Below are 21,006 nucleotides of genomic sequence, written 5' to 3' on the forward strand. Positions count from 1 at the left end.
ACCCTCTAATTTTTTATCCATTGGATCTGAAAAAGCACAAATGTCCTCAACCGGGATAGTGGTACGCTTTGCTAAAGTAGAAACTGCTCCCTCCACCTTAGGGACAGTCTGCCATAAGTCCCGTGTAGTGGCATCTATTGGAAACATTTTTCTAAATATAGGAGGTGGATAAAAGGGCACACCGGGCCTATCCTACTCCTTACTAAAAATTTCTGTAAGCCTTTTAGGTATTGTAAAAACATCAGTACTCACCGGCACTGCATAGTATTTATCCAGCCTACACAATTTCTCTGGCACTGCAATTGTGTCACAGTCATTCAGAGCAGCTAATACCTCCCCAAGCAATACACGGAGGTTCTCAAGCTTAAACTTAAAATTAGAAATCTCTGAATCAGGTCTCCCCAATTCAGAGACGTCACCCACAGACTGAAGCTCTCCGTCCTCAGGTTCTGCATATTGTGACGCAGTATCAGACATGGCTCTTACAGCATCTACGCGCTCTGTATCTTGTCTAACCCCAGAGCTATCGCGCTTGCCTCTCAATTCAGACAATCTGGATAATACCTCTGACAGGGTATTATTCATGATTGTAGCCATGTCCTGCAAAGTAATCGCTATGGGCATCCCTGATGTACTTGGCGCCATATTAGCGTGCGTCCCTTGAGCGGGAGGCGAAGGGTCCGACACGTGGGGAGAGTTAGTCGGCATAACTTCCCCCTCGACAGACCCCTCTGGTGACAATTCTTTTATAGATAAAGACTGATCTTTACTGTTTAAGGTGAAATCAATACATTTAGTACACATTCTCCTATGGGGCTCCACCATGGCTTTTAAACATAATGAACAAGTATCCTCTGTTTCAGACATGTTTGTACAGACTAGCAATGAGACTAGCAAGCTTGGGAAACACTTTAAAGCAAGTTAACAAGCAATATAAAAAACGTTACTGTGCCTTTAAGAGAAACAAATTTTGACAAAATTTGAAATAACAGTGAACAAACATAATTTATGCTTACCTGATAAATTTATTTCTCTTGTAGTGTATCCAGTCCACGGATCATCCATTACTTGTGGGATATTCTCCTTCCCAACAGGAAGTTGCAAGAGGATCACCCACAGCAGAGCTGCTATATTGCTCCTCCCCTCACTGCAATATCCAGTCATTCGACCAAAACAAGACAAGAAAGGAGAAACCATAGGGTGCAGTGGTGACTGTAGTTTAATTAAAATTTAGACCTGCCTTAAAAGGACAGGGCGGTCCGTGGACTGGATACACTACAAGAGAAATAAATTTATCAGGTAAGCATAAATTATGTTTTCTCTTGTTAAGTGTATCCAGTCCACGGATCATCCATTACTTGTGGTATACCAATACCAAAGCTAAAGTACACGGATGATGGGAGGGACAAGGCAGGAACTTAAACGGAAGGAACCACTGCCTGTAGAACCTTTCTCCCAAAAACAGCCTCCGAAGAAGCAAAAGTGTCAAATTTGTAAAATTTTGAAAAGGTGTGAATCGAAGACCAAGTCGCAGCCTTGCAAATCTGTTCAACAGAGGCCTCATTTTTAAAGGCCCAGATGGAAGCCACAGCTCTAGTAGAATGAGCTGTAATCCTTTCAGGGGGCTGCTGTCCAGCAGTCTCATAGGCTAAGCGTATTATGCTCCGAAGCCAAAAGGAGAGAGAGGTTGCCGAAGCTTTTTGACCTCTCCTCTGTCCAGAGTAAACGACAAACAGGGCAGATGTTTGACGAAAATCTTTAGTAGCCTGTAAGTAAAACTTCAAGGCACGGACTACGTCCAGATTATGCAAAAGACGTTCCTTCTTTGAAGAAGGATTAGGACACAATGATGGAACAACAATCTCTTGATTGATATTCCTGTTAGAAACCACCTTAGGTAAAAACCCAGGTTTGTTACGCAGAACTACCTTGTCTGAATGAAAAATCAGATAAGGAGAATCACAATGTAAGGCAGATAACTCAGAGACTCTTCGAGCCGAGGAAATAGCCATCAAAAACAGAACTTTCCAAGATAAAAGTTTAATATCAATGGAATGAAGGGGTTCAAACGGAACTCCCTGAAGAACTTTAAGAACCAAGTTTAAGCTCCACGGGGGAGCAACAGTTTTAAACACAGGCTTAATCCTAACCAAAGCCTGACAAAATGCCTGGACGTCTGGAACTTCTGCCAGACGCTTGTGCAAAAGAATGGGCAGAGCAGAGATCTGTCCTTTTAAAGAACTAGCTGATAAGCCTTTGTCCAAACCCTCTTGGAGAAAGGACAATATCCTAGGAATCCTAACCTTACTCCATGAGTAACTCTTGGATTCACACCAATAAAGATATTTACGCCATATCTTATGGTAGATTTTCCTGGTGACAGGCTTCCGAGCCTGTATTAAGGTATCAATGACTGACTCGAAGAAGCCACGTCTTGATAGAATCAAGCGTTCAATCTCCATGAAGTCAGTCTCAGAGAAATTAGATTTGGATGATTGAAAGGACCTTGTATTAGAAAGTCCTGCCTCAGAGGCAGAGTCCATGGTGGAAGAGATGACATGTCCACTAGGTCTGCATACCAGGTCCTGCGTGGCCACGCAGGCGCTATCAGAATCACCAATGCTCTTTCCTGTTTGATTTTGGCAATCAGTCGAGGGAGCAGAGGAAACGGTGGAAACACATAGGCCAGGTTGAAGAACCAAGGAGCTGCTAGAGCATCTATCAGCGTTGCTCCTGGGTCCCTGGACCTGGATCCGTAACAAGGAAGCTTGGCGTTCTGGCGAGACGCCATGAGATCCAGTTCTGGTTTGCCCCAACGATGGACCAGTTGAGCAAACACCTCCGGATGGAGTTCCCACTCCCACGGATGAAAAGTCTGACGACTTAGAAAATCCGCCTCCCAGTTCTCTACGCCTGGGATGTGGATCGCCGACAGGTGACAAGAGTGAGACTCTGCCCAGCGAATTATCTTTGAGACTTCTAACATCGCTAGGGAACTCCTGGTTCCCCCTTGATGGTTGATGTAAGCCACAGTCGTGATGTTGTCCAACTGAAATCTGATGAACCTCAGTGTTGCTAACTGAGGCCAAGCTAGAAGAGCCCTGAATATTGCTCTTAACTCCAGAATATTTATTGGGAGGAGTTTCTCCTCCTGAGTCCACGATCCCTGAGCCTTCAGGGAGTTCCAGACTGCGCCCCAACCTAGAAGGCTGGCATCTGTTGTTACAATCGTCCAATCTGGCCTGCGAAAGGTCATACCCTTGGACAGATGGACCCGAGAAATCCACCAGAGAAGAGAATCTCTGGTCTCTTGATCCAGATTTAGTAGAGGGGACAAATCTGAGTAATCCCCATTCAACTGACTTAGCATGCATAATTGCAGCAGTCTGAGATGCAGGCGCGCAAATGGCACTATGTCCATTGCCGCTACCATTAAGCCGATTACTTCCATGCACTGAGCCACTGACGGGCGTGGAATGGAATGAAGGACACGGCAAGCATTTAGAAGCTTTGATAACCTGGACTCCGTCAGGTAAATTTTCATCTCTACAGAATCTATAAGAGTCCCTAGGAAGGAGACTCTTGTGAGTGGTGATAGAGAACTCTTTTCCACGTTCACTTTCCACCCATGCGACCTCAGAAATGCCAGAACTATCTCTGTATGAGACTTGGCAATTTGAAAGCTTGACGCCTGTATCAGGATGTCGTCTAGATACGGAGCCACCGCTATGCCTCGCGGTCTTAGAACCGCCAGAAGTGAGCCCAGAACCTTTGTAAAAATTCTCGGGGCAGTGGCCAACCCGAAGGGAAAGCTACAAATTGGTAATGCCTGTCTAGAAAGGCAAACCTTAGGAACCGATGATGATCTTTGTGAATCGGAATGTGAAGGTAGGCATCCTTTAAGTCCACTGTGGTCATGTACTGACCCTCTTGGATCATGGGTAGGATGGTCCAAATAGTTTCCATTTTGAATGATGGAACTCTGAGGAATTTGTTTAAGATCTTTAGATCCAAGATTGGTCTGAAGCAGTGTTCCCTCTAAGGACAGTTTTGTGTGCAGCCCAGCACTGAAACAGTTAACAAGAGAACCATACCTTGCCATCTGCATTGTGCAGTGTTTGCTTATTGCAGGGTGTGGTTATCTAATTAACTGTTTCACTGCTGGGCCGCACACAAAACTGGCCTTAGAGGGAACACTGGTTTGAAGGTTCCCTCTTTCTTGGGAACCACAAACAGATTTGAATAAAATCCCTGTCCTTGTTCCGTCCGCGGAACTGGATGGATCACTCCCATTACTAGGAGGTCTTGCACACAGCTTAGGAATGCCTCTTTCTGGTTTGCTGATAACCTTGAAAGATGAAATCTCCCTTGTGGAAGAGAAGCTTTGAAGTCCAGAAGATATCCCTAAGATATGATCTCCAACGCCCAGGGATCCTGAACATTTCTTGCCCACGCCTGGGCGAAGAGAGAAAGTCTGCCCCCCACTAGATCCGTTTCCGGATAGGGGGCCGTTCCTTCATGCTGTCTTGGGGGCAGCAGCAGGCTTTCTGGCCTGCTTGCCCTTGTTCCAGGACTGGTTAGGTTTCCAGGCCTGTCTGGAATGAGCAACAGTTCCTGTAAGGATTCCGCTCCTGGTTTTCCTTTTTTTTCTACAGCTCACCTTCCACCTCTATTTAAGTCATGTCTCCGCCCCAAACAAGTGCTTAGTTATTAAGTTCATATCAGCTAAGCTTTTACCCTGAGGATTGGATCTGTTTAATCAGACACCTGCAAGCAGGACAAACCGGGACTTTCAAGGAGTAACCGCAAGTAAAATAAAACCTTAAGTTGCTTCCACACAGTTAACTGATCTATTTACTGCAAATACTAGCATATCGCTACTTTTGTTTCAATATAACATTTGTAACAAGCCGGTTTCACTGTAACGCTACGGAACAGCTCTGACGTCATCAGCTGGGGAACTCCTGTGTACCTGACACGCCCCTGTCAGCAGCTGCAAGTTTCTGTGTTCTCTCTCACTACATACTAGACGGTTACTATTACTATCAGCCTTTACAGTGGCTAGTCCACATTTCACTTGCTCCCTATCTAAACCTAAGTCTCAATACTGAAATTCACTGATTATCATTTCTGAATACTAATTCAAAGTTATTGAACTTCCTTTGCAGTTATTGATTGGAATATTGCTACACATTAATAGTAGCTTATTACTATATATATATTCTCAGACTTCAATTCATCATAAATTAAAACTCACTCTGAATCATCACAGCCTATGCTTAAATAATAGTCTGTATTTTAGAGTGAAACATTCATACTTTTACGGCAGTTGAGATCCAACATTATAAAACACATTACAGTTCCCTCTTGTTTTGAAGCGGAGGAAGTTGATGCTGCTCCTGCCTTGAAATTTCGAAAGGCACAAAAATTAGACTGTTTGGCCTTTGATTTGGCCCTGTCCTGAGGAAGGGTATGACCCTTGCCTCCAGTAATGTCAGCAATAATTTCCTTCAAGCCAGGCCCGAATAAGGTCTGCCCCTTGAAAGGAATGTTGAGTAATTTAGACTTTGAAGTCACGTCAGCTGACCAGGATTTAAGCCATAGCGCCCTACGCGCCTGGATGGCGAATCCGGAATTCTTAGCCGTTAGTTTAGTCAAATGAACAATGGCATCAGAAACAAATTAGTTAGCTAGCTTAAGCGTTCTCAGCTTGTCAATAATTTCATTCAATGGAGCTGTCTGGATGGCCTCTTCCAGGGCCTCAAACCAGAATGCCGCCGCAGCAGTGACAGGCGCAATGCATGCAAGGGGCTGTAAAATAAAACCTTGTTGAATAAACATTTTCTTAAGGTAACCCTCCAATTTTTTATCCATTGGATCTGAAAAAGCACAACTGTCCTCAACCGGGATAGTGGTACGCTTTGCTAAAGTAGAAACTGCTCCCTCCACCTTAGGGACCGTCTGCCGTCTATTGGAAACATTTTTCTAAATATAGGAGGTGGGGAAAAGGGCACACTGGGTCTATCCCACTCCTTGCTAATAATTTCTGTAAGCCTTTTAGGTATAGGAAAAACGTCAGTACACACCGGCACCGCATAGTATCTATCCAGCCTACACAATTTTTCTGGAATTGCAATTGTGTTACAGTCATTCAGAGCAGCTAATACCTCCCCAAGCAATACACGGAGGTTCTCAAGCTTAAATTTAAAATTAGAAATCTCTGAATCAGGTTTCCCCGAGTCAGAGATGTCACCCACAGACTGAAGCTCTCCGTCCTCATGTTCTGCATACTGTGACGCAGTATCAGACATGGCTCTAACAGCATTTGCGCGCTCTGTATCTCTCCTACCCCAGAGCTATCGCGCTTGCCTCTTAATTCAGGCAATCAACATAATACCTCTGACAGGGTATTATTCATGATTGCAGCCATGTCCTGCAAGGTAATTGGTATGGGCGTCCCTGATGTAATTGGCGCCATATTAGCGTGCGTCCCCTGAGCGGGAGGCGAAGGGTCTGACACGTGGGGAGAGTTAGTCGGCATAACTTCCCCCTCGACAGAACCCTCTGGTGATAATTCTTTTATAGATAAAGACTGATCTTTACTGTTTAAGGTGAAATCAATACATTTAGTACACATTCTCCTATGGGGCTCCACCATGGCTTTCAAACATAATGAACAAGTAGGTTCCTCTGTGTCAGACATGTTTAAACAGACTAGCAATGAGACTAGCAAGCTTGGAAAACACTTTAAAACAAGTTTACAAGCAATATAAAAAACGTTTCTGCTCCTTTAAGAAACACAAATTTTGCCAAATTTTAAAATAACAGTGAAAAAATGCAGTTACACTAACGAAATTTTTACAGTGTATGTAATAAGTTATCAGAGCATTGCACCCACTTGCAAATGGATGATTAACCCTTTAATACCAAAAACGGAATAACAAATGACAAAAACGTTTTTTAAACAGTCACAACAACTGCCACAGCTCTACTGTGGCTTTTTACCTCCCTCAATACGACTTTTGAAGCCTTTTGAGCCCTTCAGAGAAGTCCTGGATCATGCAGGAAGAAGCTGGATGTCTGTGTCTGTAATTTTTGCTGTGCAAATAAACGCTAAAATAGGCCCCTCCCACTCATATTACAACAGTGGGAAGCCTCAGGGAACTGTTTCTAGGCAAAATTCAAGCCAGCCATGTGGAAAAAACTAGGCCCCAATAAGTTTTATCACCAAACATATGTAAAAAACGATTAAACATGCCAGCAAACGTTTTAAAATACACTTTTATAAGAGTATGTATCTCTATTAATAAGCCTGATACCAGTCGCTATCACTGCATTTAAGGCTTTACTTACATTACTTCGGTATCAGCAGCATTTTCTAGCAAATTCCATCCCTAGAAAAATATTTTAACTGCACATACCTTATTACAGGAAAACCTGCACGCTATTCCCCCTCTGAAGTTACCTCACTCCTCAGAATATGTGAGAACAGCAAAGGATCTTAGTTACTTCTGCTAAGATCATAGAAAACGCAGGCAGATTCTTCTTCTAAATACTGCCTGAGATAAACAGTACACTCCGGTACCATTTACAAATAACAAACTTTTGATTGAAGAAATAAACTAAGTATAAAACACCACAGTCCTCTTACGACCTCCATCTTAGTTGAGAGTTGCAAGAGAATGACTGGATATGGCAGTGAGGGGAGGAGCTATATAGCAGCTCTGCTGTGGGTGATCCTCTTGCAACTTCCTGTTGGGAAGGAGAATATCCCACAAGTAATGGATGATCCGTGGACTGGATACACTTAACAAGAGAAAAGGCAGTTACACTAACAAAATTTTTACAGTGTATGTAACAAGTCAGCAGAGCATTGCACCCACTTGCAAATGGATGATTAACCCCTTAATAACAAAAACAGAATAATAAATGACAAAAACGTTTTTTAAACACAGTCACAACAACTGCCACAGTCTACTGTGATTGTTACCCTCCTCAAACACGACTTTGAAGCCTTTTGAGCCCTTCAGAGATGTCCTGTATCATGCAGAGGGAAGCTGAATGTCTCTGTCATTATTTTTATCTGCACAGAAAAGCACTAAAATAGGCCCTTTCCACTCATATTGCAACAGTGGAAAGCTTCAGGAAACTGTTTCTAGGCAAAAATCAAGCCAGCCATGTGGAAAAAAACTAGGCTCCATTAAGTTTTGTCACCAAACATATATAAAAACGATTAACATGCCAGCAAACGTTTTATATTACACTTTTATAAGAGTATGTATCTCTGTTAATAAGCCTGATACCAGTCGCTATCACTGCATTTAAGGCTTAACTTACATTAATCCGGTATCAGCAGCATTTTTCTAGCAAATTCCATCCCTAGAAATATATTAACTGCACATACCTTATTGCAGGAAAACCTGCACGCCATTCCCCCTCTGAAGTTACCTCACTCCTGAGAATATGTGAGAACGGCAGTGGATCTTAGTTACTTCTGCTAAAATCATAGAAATCACAGGCAGATTCTTCTTCTAATGCTGCCTGAGATGAAACAGTACACTCCGGTACCATTTAAAAATAACAAACTTTTGATTGAAGTTAAAAAACTAACTATAATACACCACTCTCCTCTTACTACGTCCATCTTTGTTGAGAGTTGCAAGAGAATGACTGGATATGGCAGTGAGGGGAGGAGCTATATAGCAGCTCTGCTGCTGTGGGTGATCCTCTTGCAACTTCCTGTTGGGAAGGAGAATATCCCACAAGTAATGGATGATCCGTGGACTGGATACACTTAACAAGAGAAAATAACAGTCTTTTGGATACAACAGAAATACTAGCATACTTACGCTACATCGATCATGTTTTACTAATTTGGCGTGGAGATGAAACCTCACTGGTGAACTGGTTTGCCAAACTCAATGCTCTACCTAGTCCCCTAAAATTCACAAACCAATATAACGAAGAACAGATTGATTTTATGGATATTAGGATCTTCAAATTTGACCAAAAATTGGGTACTACTTTGTACAGAAAACAAACTGACAGGAATTCAATCCTTCATGGAAAGAGCTGTCATCCACCAGCCCTCCTTCGTGCAATTACTAAAGCACAATTTGAGTGATACGAAATTACACCTTATATGATAACAAACAAACACAAATCAAAGAAATGGAGCAGAGATTCTTACAGAGAGGCTATGGTGTAAAAGTGCTAATGGAATCCAAAAAGAAAGCATTAGACACTAAAAACAAACAGATCAAAACAGACCATAATCGTCTTACATTTACTACGACATACAACCCAGACAAGAAACTGGTTAATTCCATCTTACGCAAACACTGGGACATTATAAAATCTGATCAAAATGTACTATTTGGGGGTATTAACCTGAAGGACCAGTTGATGAGACCTGATATGGATAACAAGGGAACACAGAGAACATGGTTACCATCTAAAAAAAACAGACTGTTACCACTGTGTGAGTTGCACTACTTGCAACAGTCTGTTCCTTGGAAAAACATTCCATCATCCACATACAAACAAAAAAACATAATTTATGCTTACCTGATAAATACCTTTCTCCTGTAGTGTAGTCAGTCCACGGGTCATCCATTACTTATGGGATTATATCTCCTCCCTAACAGGAAGTGCAAGAGGATCACCCAAGCAGAGCTGCTATATAGCTCCTCCCCTCTACGTCATACCCAGTCATTCGACCGAAACCAAACGAGAAAGGAGAAACTATAGGGTGCAGTGGTGACTGGAGTTTAATTTAAAATTTAGACCTGCCGTAAAACAGGGCGGGCCGTGGACTGACTACACTACAGGAGAAAGGAATTTATCAGGTAAGCATAAATTATGTTTTCTCCTGTTAAGTGTAGTCAGTCCACGGGTCATCCATTACTTATGGGATACCAATACCACAGCTAAAAGTACACGGATGACGGGAGGGACAGGCAGGACCTTTACACGGAAGAAACCACTGCCTGAAGAACCTTTCTCCCAAAAACAGCCTCCGAAGAAGCAAAAGTGTCAAATTTGTAGAATTTTGAAAAGGTGGGAAGTGAAGACCAAGTTGCAGCCTTGCAAATCTGTTCAACAGAGGCCTCATTTTTAAAGGCCCAAGTGGAAGCCACAGCTCTGGTAGAATGAGCTGGAATTCTTTCAGGAGGCTGCTGTCCAGCAGTCTCATAGGCTAAACGTATTATGCTACGAAGCCAGAAGGAGAGAGAGATAGCCGAAGCCTTTTGACCTCTCCTCTGTCCAGAATAAATGACAAACAGGGAAGAGGTTTGTCGAAAATCTTTAGTTGCCTGTAAATAGAATTTCAGGGCACGGACGACGTCCAGATTGTGCAGAAGTCGTTCCTTCTTTGAGGAAGGATTAGGGCACAATGAAGGAACAACAATCTCTTGATTGATATTCTTGTTAGTGACTACCTTAGGTAAGAACCCAGGTTTAGTACGCAGAACTACCTTGTCTGAATGGAAAATCAGATAAGGAGAATCACAATGTAAGGCCGATAACTCAGAGACTCTTCGAGCCGAGGAAATAGCCATTAGAAACAGAACTTTCCAAGATAACAGCTTGATATCAATGGAATGAAGGGGTTCAAACGGAACACCCTGTAAAACGTTAAGAACTAAGTTTAAACTCCATGGCGGAGCAACAGATTTAAACACAGGCTTAATCCTGGCCAAAGCCTGACAAAAAGCCTGAACGTCTGGAACTTCTGACAGACGCTTGTGTAAAAGAATGGACAGAGCTGAGATCTGTCCCTTTAACGAACTAGCAGATAAACCCTTTTCTAAGCCTTCTTGTAGAAAAGACAATATCCTAGGAATCCTAACCTTACTCCATGAGTAACTCTTGGATTCGCACCAATGTAAGTATTTACGCCATATTTTATGGTAAATTCTCCTGGTAACAGGTTTCCTAGCCTATATTAAGGTATCAATCACTGACTCCGAGAATCCACGCTTTGATAGAATCAAGCGTTCAATCTCCAAGCAGTCAGTCTCAGAGAAATTAGATTTGGATGTTTGAAAGGACCCTGAACCAGAAGGTCCTGTCTCAGAGGCAGAGACCATGGTGGACAGGACGACATGTCCACTAGATCTGCATACCAGGTCCTGCGTGGGCACGCAGGCGCTATTAGAATCACCGATGCTCTCTCCTGTTTGATCCTGGCAATCAGTCGAGGAAGTATCGGGAAGGGTGGAAACACATAAGCCATGTTGAAGACCCAAGGTGCTGTCAGAGCATCTATCAGAACTGCTCCCGGGTCCCTGGACCTTGATCCGTAACAAGGAAGCTTGGCGTTCTGGCGAGACGCCATGAGATCCAGATCTGGTTTGCCCCAATGCCGAAGCAGTTGTACAAATACCTCCGGGTGAAGTTCCCACTCCCCCGGATGAAAAGTCTGGCGACTTAGGAAATCCGCCTCCCAGTTCTCCACGCCTGGGATGTGGATCGCTGACAGGTGGCAAGAGTGAGACTCTGCCCAGCGAATTATCTTTGAGACTTCCATCATCACTAGGGAACTCCTTGTCCCTCCGTGGTGATTGATGTAAGCCACAGTCGTGATGTTGTCCGACTGAAACCTGATGAACCTCAGAATTGCTAGCTGAGGCCAAGCCAGAAGAGCATTGAGAACTGCTCTTAATTCCAGAATGTTTATTGGAAGGAGACTCTCCTCCTGAGTCCATGATCCCTGAGCCTTCAGGGAATTCCAGACAGTGCCCCAACCTAGTAGGCTGGCGTCTGTTGTTACAATCGTCCAGTCTGGCCTGCTGAAGGGCATTCCCCTGGACAGATGTGGCCGAGAAAGCCACCATAGAAGAGAATCTCTGGTCTCTTGATCTAGATTCAGCATAGGGGACAAATCTGAGTAATCCCCATTCCACTGACTTAGCATGCACAATTGTAGTGGTCTGAGATGCAGGCGTGCAAAAGGTACTATGTCCATTGCCGCTACCATTAAGCCGATTACCTCCATGCATTGAGCCACTGACGGGTGTTGAATGGAATGAAGGACACGGCAAGCATTTAGAAGTTTTGTTAACCTGTCTTCTGTCAGGTAAATTTTCATTTCTACAGAATCTATAAGAGTCCCCAAGAAGGGAACTCTTGTGAGTGGCAATAGAGAACTCTTTTCTACGTTCACCTTCCACCCATGCGACCTTAGGAATGCCAGAACCAACTCTGTATGAGACTTGGCAGTCTGGAAACTTGACGCTTGTATCAGAATGTCGTCTAGGTACGGAGCTACCGAAATTCCTCGCGGTCTTAGTACCGCCAGAAGAGAGCCCAGAACCTTTGTAAAGATTCTTGGAGCCGTGGCTAACCCGAAGGGAAGAGCTACAAATTGGTAATGCCTGTTTAGGAAGGCAAACCTTAGGTACCGATAATGATCTTTGTGAATCGGTATGTGAAGGTAGGCATCCTTTAAATCCACTGAGGTCATGTATTGACCCCTTTGGATCATAGGTAAGATTGTCCGAATAGTTTCCATTTTGAACGATGGAACTCTTAGGAATTTGTTTAGGATCTTTAAGTCCAAGATTGGTCTGAAGGTTCCCTCTTTTTTGGGAACCACAAACAGATTTGAGTAAAACCCTTGTCCGTGTTCCGACCGCGGAACTGGATGGATCCCTCCCATTAATAAAAGGTCTTGTACACAGCGTAGAAACGCTTCTCTCTTTAACTGGTTTGCTGACAGCCTTGAAAGATGAAATCTCCCTTTTGGAGGAGAAGCTTTGAAGTCCAGAAGATATCCCTGATATATGATCTCTAATGCCCAGGGATCCTGGACATCTCTTGCCCAAGCCTGGGTGAAGAGAGAAAGTCTGCCCCCCACTAGATCCGTTTCCGGATCGGGGGCCCTCACTTCATGCTATCTTAGGGGCAGCAGCAGGTTTTCTGGCCTGCTTGCCCTTGTTCCAGGACTGGTTAGGTTTCCAGCCCTGTCTGTAGCGAGCAACAGTTCCTTCCTGCTTTGGAGCTGAGGAAGTTGATGCTGCTCCTGCCTTGAAGTTACGAAAGGCACGAAAATTAGACTGTCTAGCCCTTGATTTGGCTCTGTCTTGAGGCAGGGCATGACCCTTACCTCCAGTAATGTCAGCGATAATTTCTTTCAAACCGGGCCCGAATAATGTCTGCCCTTTGAAAGGTATGTTAAGCAATTTAGATTTAGAAGTCACATCGGCTGACCAAGATTTAAGCCACAGCGCTCTGCGCGCTTGAATGGCGAATCCTGAATTCTTAGCCGTAAGTTTAATTAAGTGTACTACGGCATCGGAAATAAATGAATTAGCTAGCTTAAGGACTCTAAGCTTGTCTGTAATCTCATCCAATGTAACTGAGTTAATGGTCTCTTCCAGAGACTCAAACCAGAATGCCGCCGCAGCCGTGACAGGCGCAATGCATGCAAGGGGTTGTAATATAAAACCTTGTTGAACAAACATTTTCTTAAGGTAACCCTCTAACTTTTTATCCATTGGATCTGAAAAAGCACAGCTATCCTCCACTGGGATAGTGGTGCGTTTAGCCAGAGTAGAAACTGCTCCCTCCACCTTAGGGACCGTCTGCCATAAGTCCCGTGTGGTGGAGTCTATTGGAAACATTTTTCTAAATATAGGAGGGGGAGAAAAGGGCACACCAGGTCTATCCCACTCCTTGTTAATAATTTCTGTAAGCCTTTTAGGAATAGGAAAAACGTCAGTACACGTCGGTACCGCAAAATATTTATCCAGCCTACACATTTTCTCTGGAATTGCAACCGTGTTACAATCATTCAGAGCCGCTAATACCTCCCCTAGCAATACACGGAGGTTCTCAAGCTTAAATTTAAAATTTGAAATGTCTGAGTCCAGTTTACTTGGATCAGATCCGTCACCCACAGAATGAAGCTCTCCGTCCTCATGTTCTGCAAATTGTGACGCAGTATCAGACATGGCTCTAATATTATCAGCGCACTCTGTTCTCACCCCAGAGTGGTCGCGTTTACCCCTAATTTCTGGCAATTTAGATAATACTTCAGTCATAACATTAGCCATGTCTTGCAAAGTGATTTGTATGGGCCGCCCTGATGTACTTGGCGCCACAATATCACGCACCTCCTGAGCGGGAGACGAAGGTACTGACACGTGAGGAGAGTTAGTCGGCATAACTTCCCCCTTGTTGTCTGGTGAAATTTTCTTTACATGTACACTTTTATTTAAAGTAGCATCAATGCAATTAGTACATAAATTTCTATTGGGCTCCACATTGGCCTTTAAACATATTGCACAAAGAGATTCCTCTGTGTCAGACATGTTTAAACAAACTAGCAATTAGACTAGCAAGCTTGGAAAATACTTTTCAAATAAATTTACAAGCAATATAAAAAACGTTACTGTGCCTTTAAGAAGCACCAATAAACTGTCACAGTTGAAATTACAATGAACCAAATTTGTTATAGCAACCAAATTTTCACAGTAAATGCAATAAGTTAGCAAAGGATTGCACCCACCAGCAAATGGATGATTAACCCCTTAATACCCAAAAAAACGGATAACAGAATATAAACGTTTTATCACAGTCAAAAGCACAGTCTCAAAGGTCTGCTGTGAGTGATTACCTCCCTCAAAACTAGTTTTGGAGACCCCTGGGCTCTGTAGAGACGTCCTGGATCATGGAGGAAGGAATAGGAAGACTGTGACTGAATTCTTACTGCGCAAGAAAGCGCCAAAATAGGCCCCTCCCACTCATCTTATAACAGTGGGGAAGCTCAGTAAACTGAATTTATTCATAAATAAACGACAGCCATGTGGAAAAATAATGCCCAAAAATTTTTATCACCAAGTACCTCAGAAAAAAAAAAAACGATTAACATGCCAGTAAAACGTTTTAAAATAAAATTATGAAATGATACTAATAAGCCTGCTGCTAGTCGCTTTCACTGCAGTGGGTCAAATATAAGTTAAATGTATACAGTATTTTCTTAGTGAAATTCCATTCCCCAGAAATACCTCAGTTTAAATATACACACATATCAGCCTGATACCAGTCACTACTACTGCATTTAAGGCTGCACTTACATTATAACGGTATTAGCAGTATTTTCTCAGTCAATTCCATTCCTTAGAAAATAATATACTGCAACATACCTCCTTGCAGGTGAACCCTGCCCGCTGTCCCCTGTTCTGAAGTTACCTCACTCCTCAGAATGGCCGAGAACAGCAAATGGATCTTAGTTACGACCGCTAAGATCATACACAAACTCAGGTAGATTCTTCTTCTAATGCTGCCTGAGAAGAAACAACACACTCCGGTGCTGTTTAAAATAACAAACTTTTGATTGAAGATATAAAAACTAATTTTAATAACCACAGTCCTCTCACACGTCCTATCTATTAGTTAGGTGCAAGAGAATGACTGGGTATGACGTAGAGGGGAGGAGCTATATAGCAGCTCTGCTTGGGTGATCCTCTTGCACTTCCTGTTAGGGAGGAGATATAATCCCATAAGTAATGGATGACCCGTGGACTGACTACACTTAACAGGAGAAATTCATGATCAAACATCATGTCACCTGCACTACCAAACACATCATTTATATAAATATTTGTGTATGTGGACTTTATTATGTAGGGAAGGCGAGTGACACCATGAGGATAAGGATGGCTAACCACCACTCTGCCATAAAAGCCACCATAGACAAGGGTTCCTCTGACCAACCGGTCGCAAGACACTTTGCCGAAATGGGACACTCTGTATCACAATTAAGAACCATGATAATCGATCATGTACCGCCCCTAAAAGAGGTTGGGACAAGAAACTAAACCAATTAGAATCCAGATGGATCCACAAACTGGAAACTCTAAGTCCCAAAGGACTAAATGTGATGCTTGAATGGCACTGTTTTCTCTAAACAGTTCCAATAAAATGAGATGCAATACCCTAGTATAGGGTTCCCTCGGTCATTATTGATAGATTTTTTCAATTTGCTTCAAGGCCAACATCTCAGATCTCTCTCTGGGATTTGACCTTGCAGCCTCCCTATCCAGGCTATTTGCCAATTTATTTATCTATGTATTCGTTATGTTTCTAAAGCCCATTGGGCTATTATATGCATCTCTATTAGAAATAAGTCTCTGATGTTTCTGACCATACTACTGATCATATTATTTGTCACTAACCACTTCTTGGTCTATGGGGTGACGATTATATCTGACAGAATAAGTTTGTCAACCTAAATATTACTAATGAGAGTATTTCTGAATTATAGGCATATGACTGCCATAGCAAATTTTCGTTAAACTGCTATTCCTGCACTAACTTTGCATTTAACTCGCTCTCATAGTTTTAGCACGTAATGATAATGTTTGCTAATAACCGGTTCTCTTATTCATGTATTTGTCGCTAACCAAGCGATTGTTTATAGGATTACTACATAGTCACAGGCGCATTACTGCCAAAACATTTGTTTTGTTCCTAACTGTTCAGTTTGCACTAACTATGTACTTAACACCATAATCTTGAATTACAGGTGTCATGTTTCTGAGTTGCAGGTTACGATCAAGTTTACTAGATATACTTTAAACATACCATATAGCAATACATATTTTACTATATATTTACAGTGCATATCCAAGAATTTCAATATGATTAGGCTATTATTGCAAAGGGAGGATGTCCCCGCAATGCAAATCTGTTTTTTAACAGACATTATAGCTACTCATCTGAATTCTCTATAGATCTAAACCGTTACTACTGGTGTTATTGGTTTCTCAAACTATTGCCGTTTGGCTCATTTTCAATGTACTTATATGGTTTACTTTTATTGGTATATTTTATTAACACCTTACAAAATTCACAACATTTTGTCAGCACGTATTAAGTCACTTTAACATTTTCGTCTGTTTTAGATTTTGCTAATTTGTGTACTTACATCACCATGGTGATGATAGGGTGAGAGAATACCGGAAGTGTTTGTTTTTAAACCGCTACGGTTCTCAAACGTTCAGAGGGGTATGTTCAATTTTTGTTGCTTGTTATTTGAACTTAATTTGCATATTTGATTGTACATGTTATATAAAGCATTTGCTTGATTCACTTTGCACTGTCTGAGGAAGGGGTTAACAACATTTTGAAAATAAAAGTCTTTGTTTTCTCCATACACCCAGTGAGTGCTGCTTCCCATTTATGACTATTGTGGGATATTTGTTGGATATATATATGTATATATATATACACATACATACATATATACACATATACACATATATATACACATAAATTGATTTTATTCAACTCAAGCTGGTAACCTGACTTCAGTTTATTTAATTTGAAGATAATTACTCACCATGGTTTCTTTCAAATGCAGAACTGATTAAAACAAGTGGAGTTTGTATTTCTTCATCTGATGAACCACCATGGTTGCCTTGGTCTGACATCCCATGGTCACCGCAGATAACAAGTAAATTTGGGAGAGACTTATCTTCTTCCTTGGAATAAAATGGATTTTATTAAAAAGCCTTGTTTTCTACAAGTGCCTGTAAGAAGTACAAAACATAGTACAAAACATAAATATGGCACCATATAAAATGCAAGTTGCAGGCATTTATTAAGCGTTTGCATAAATGTATATAAATATTCACAGGGACATTGGAAGAGATGCATTAATACATTTCTTCCATCTCTGTTAACCAACCCTTAAAGCTTCATGCAAATTACAACTGGATTACTTCTGATAAATACATTCTGGTAACCATGGATGTGGAATACTTCTAACACAGCTTGACAAATCTAGGGAGCACTGGCTCCTAGATATTTACTTCTGGCTCCTACATTGTTGGATTATATGACAGATGCCATGGTCAATAACATCCTTGTCGACATCACATTTTGGACCATTACACATAATAGTAACATTTTAAATTAAAATATAATCTATTTTTATTACAAAATAATAACAAAGCATCATTTCTTTTTTTCTTAGAAACAAAATGACATTTTCTTTTGCATGACGTCTACGAGAAACTTTTTCAAGCATAATAATACAATAAAATATTATAAAGATCTCAGTCATACAATTTAAAAAACGTTTATATGAATGCAATAATAATTGTCTTAAAATATATTTCTATTAAGCATGTGTTGCACATAGAAAACCTATAAATCAACAAAGTAAAACCTACTAGGCTATACAATTATAAAATTCCATGTAAAAAAAAAAAATCTGAAATCATTGTAAAGGATAAATATAAATACAATAGGCAAATATAATATAGTTCAAATTATTTTAAAGTGAATGTCAACTTTTACGAATGAAAGTACTGTTTTTAAAAAATACTATTAAAACAGGGGCACTTTCATTCATGAAAGTTTACATTGAATCCATTCTTTTAAAATACTTACCTTTAATTCCTAGCAAGCGTGGAACACCGGAGCAGCGATTCCTCTGCCCCCAGGACATCTCTTCTTACTTCAGAAATGACAAATGCGGCTTCTTCCAATCACGGCGTGGCCTCAGGCAATGTTTGCTTTGGGGGGGAAGCCGTTATTGGAGGAAGCCGAATTTGTCATTTCTAACGTAAGAAGAGACAACCTGGAGGCGGGAGAATCGCTGCTCCGGTGTGCCACGCTTGTAGGAAGGAAGGAAGCAAAGTATTTTAAAAGAACGGCTTCAATGTAAACTTTCATGATTGAAAGTGCCCCTGTTTGTAATAGTATTTTTAAAAACAGGGCTTTCATTTGTGAAAGTTGACATTCACTTTAACCTAAGCTTAACATTTAGAAAGAGTTTCCTTCCTTAAAAATGTAGATTAAGCAGAATAAGGCTTATGGCATTCAAAACCCCTATTGTGTATAGGCAAGATTGAAGCACATATTTGTTATACTTCTACACCTTACCAATATACATCCCCAAGACCCACATTTCCAAATTACAACTTATTAAAAGAAATATGATACCTAAATATTGAATCACTTGATATGCATTCAGGTTTTCTGTAAAAAGCAGACTAGAATCATGTGAACATCTCTATGTAAGAAAGGGAAGATACTTTACCTCAAAATTTCCTCAGTAACCACACCACATGCTTGTCTTGGAACTTGCAAGATAACATGCATCTGGCATCTACAGGCACAGCCACATAATTTACCTCATCAGTGTTAGAAAGTTTACTATAAAACTTTATGGTAAAGCCAATGAAATCACAGCAAAGGAAAGTGAGAGGTCAGCAGCTATGATACCGATTGTCTGACTTCTTTCACTATACAGATGATATTAAAAAGCTTACAGAGCTTCTGTTCTGGTGAGCTGAGGAACGTTTGAGGTAAAATATCTTCCGTTTTGACATAGACATGACCATGTGATATTTTCTTTTACAGTTAGTCCAGATCGCTTTCAAGTGATTTCATATATGGGTAACATGTCCCTTTAAAAAATGTTATATGTGAAGGGTCTAAACATATGGTCTCCTATATACGTCAGGTACCTTCAAAAATGGATAGGGGGTTGGGAATTACCCATACATAACATTATAGGATACCAATTTCTTTGCACAATATACAATGCACACACAGCCACCAATGCTGGAGCCTCCAAAAATACAGACATCCACATATCAAGATAAATACTACAATACTATCTAAAAAAAATAATCTTCAACAAACTACCTTCTAACGTACATTATATCTTTATACACACACCTATCTGTACTATTTCCAAAGGCAAACTAGGATTCCCTGATACATTAAATGAGCAATCAAATGCAAAATTGTAGTGCTCCAATGTATTAAAGCATTTCATCTTTGTATTACTGGGTAAACACATAAGTAAAGTCTTGTTTGAGAACTGCATAACTGGAAATGAAGGCCGGCTGCTCCCTTTGTGATGCTTAAGCACACACTTATGTAGGGTCAGCAATTCAATAAGTACATGCTCTAACCAATTAGACCATACAAGCCCAGAAGCAGAACTTTGTTTCACTTTCTGCAATGATTTTTTTTTTGGTTTTTTTGTTGGTGAAACTTTCTACGGGTCGCTTTGAAAATAAATGAAATTTTAAATTAGGCAGTAACACTAAAGCACTGGCTCAACTGCAATGTGTTGCTTAACTGGAGAATAAATACATGTTTAAAGTTTTATAATGGGGGGCGGAGCCAACTATGGAGCAGTTGAGACGCACAGAGCTGGAGCTCTCCTGCTATCCTAGCCCAAATTAAATATAAAACTACCTAAAAGACCCCAAAATACCCCCCAATTAATAGCAATATCTCCTACCACCCCCATACCCCATTACTTTGACATTTAACCCGTTCCTGACTAGCCTGATCCCATTCACAACTTTCTCCCCCTATCTTATCACATCAGCATCATCTGGCAACGCTCCCACGGACTACCGGAGATTGACCCTGCTCCCATCCTAACCTGCTACCAACCTCCTTGTCCTGCTAAGACCCTCCGGTGACGATCCGGTCACCTTTAGGATCCCAGCACAGCTGCCTCTCCACATAAGGGCTAACGCAACGGAGCTCCTGAAAAGCCCGCGAACGGCGGCCATCTTAGCCATACACCTCTGTCTGAGCAGCGCCGCACAGGTTCCCTGAGCCTTCCCTTATTTTGTGAGTAAACAGCTCACCACCGTCGGCTGCACAAACCTGACCTCCTGCAGTGGTGCTACTTTAGAGTGATCCGTTCACCTCCTCTGACAGTGCAAACCGGAACTCCTGAAGCGGTTTGGCCCGCAATCACTCCTGCATACCCAGGACACAATCTTGTTGCGATCCCCTGCTGCTCCCTTCACGCAGAGTGCTCACGCCGTGGTCTCTAAGAAGGCCCTCCAGACATCACCATACTCCACAACCTGAGTGAGTACATTAACAAATTCTGAGAGACTAGGGGGCAGAGCTGCTGACTTTTCCATCTGTGACTTAAGCCACACATCTATACAGCCTACTCCTGAAAGTTTAGCAGGGGAAACAGTTGCAGACCTGAAGTGTCCCCATATATAT

The 21,006-nt window shown here is 41.6% G+C and overlaps 1 protein-coding gene across 1 annotated transcript in view; it reads right to left on the reverse strand.

Moving 5' to 3' along the window:
• PIGG (phosphatidylinositol glycan anchor biosynthesis class G) overlaps positions 1-21,006 on the reverse strand; it is a 413,115-nt gene that overhangs the window by 355,306 nt on the left and 36,803 nt on the right. Inside the window, exon 5 of the mRNA XM_053702752.1 lies at positions 17,351-17,492. Coding sequence (XP_053558727.1) covers positions 17,351-17,492 — 142 coding nt within the window. The remainder of the gene's footprint in view (positions 1-17,350; positions 17,493-21,006) is intronic.

Source organism: Bombina bombina, chromosome 2 (genome assembly GCF_027579735.1).
Source record: "Bombina bombina isolate aBomBom1 chromosome 2, aBomBom1.pri, whole genome shotgun sequence".
Lineage (NCBI taxonomy): Eukaryota > Metazoa > Chordata > Amphibia > Anura > Bombinatoridae > Bombina > Bombina bombina.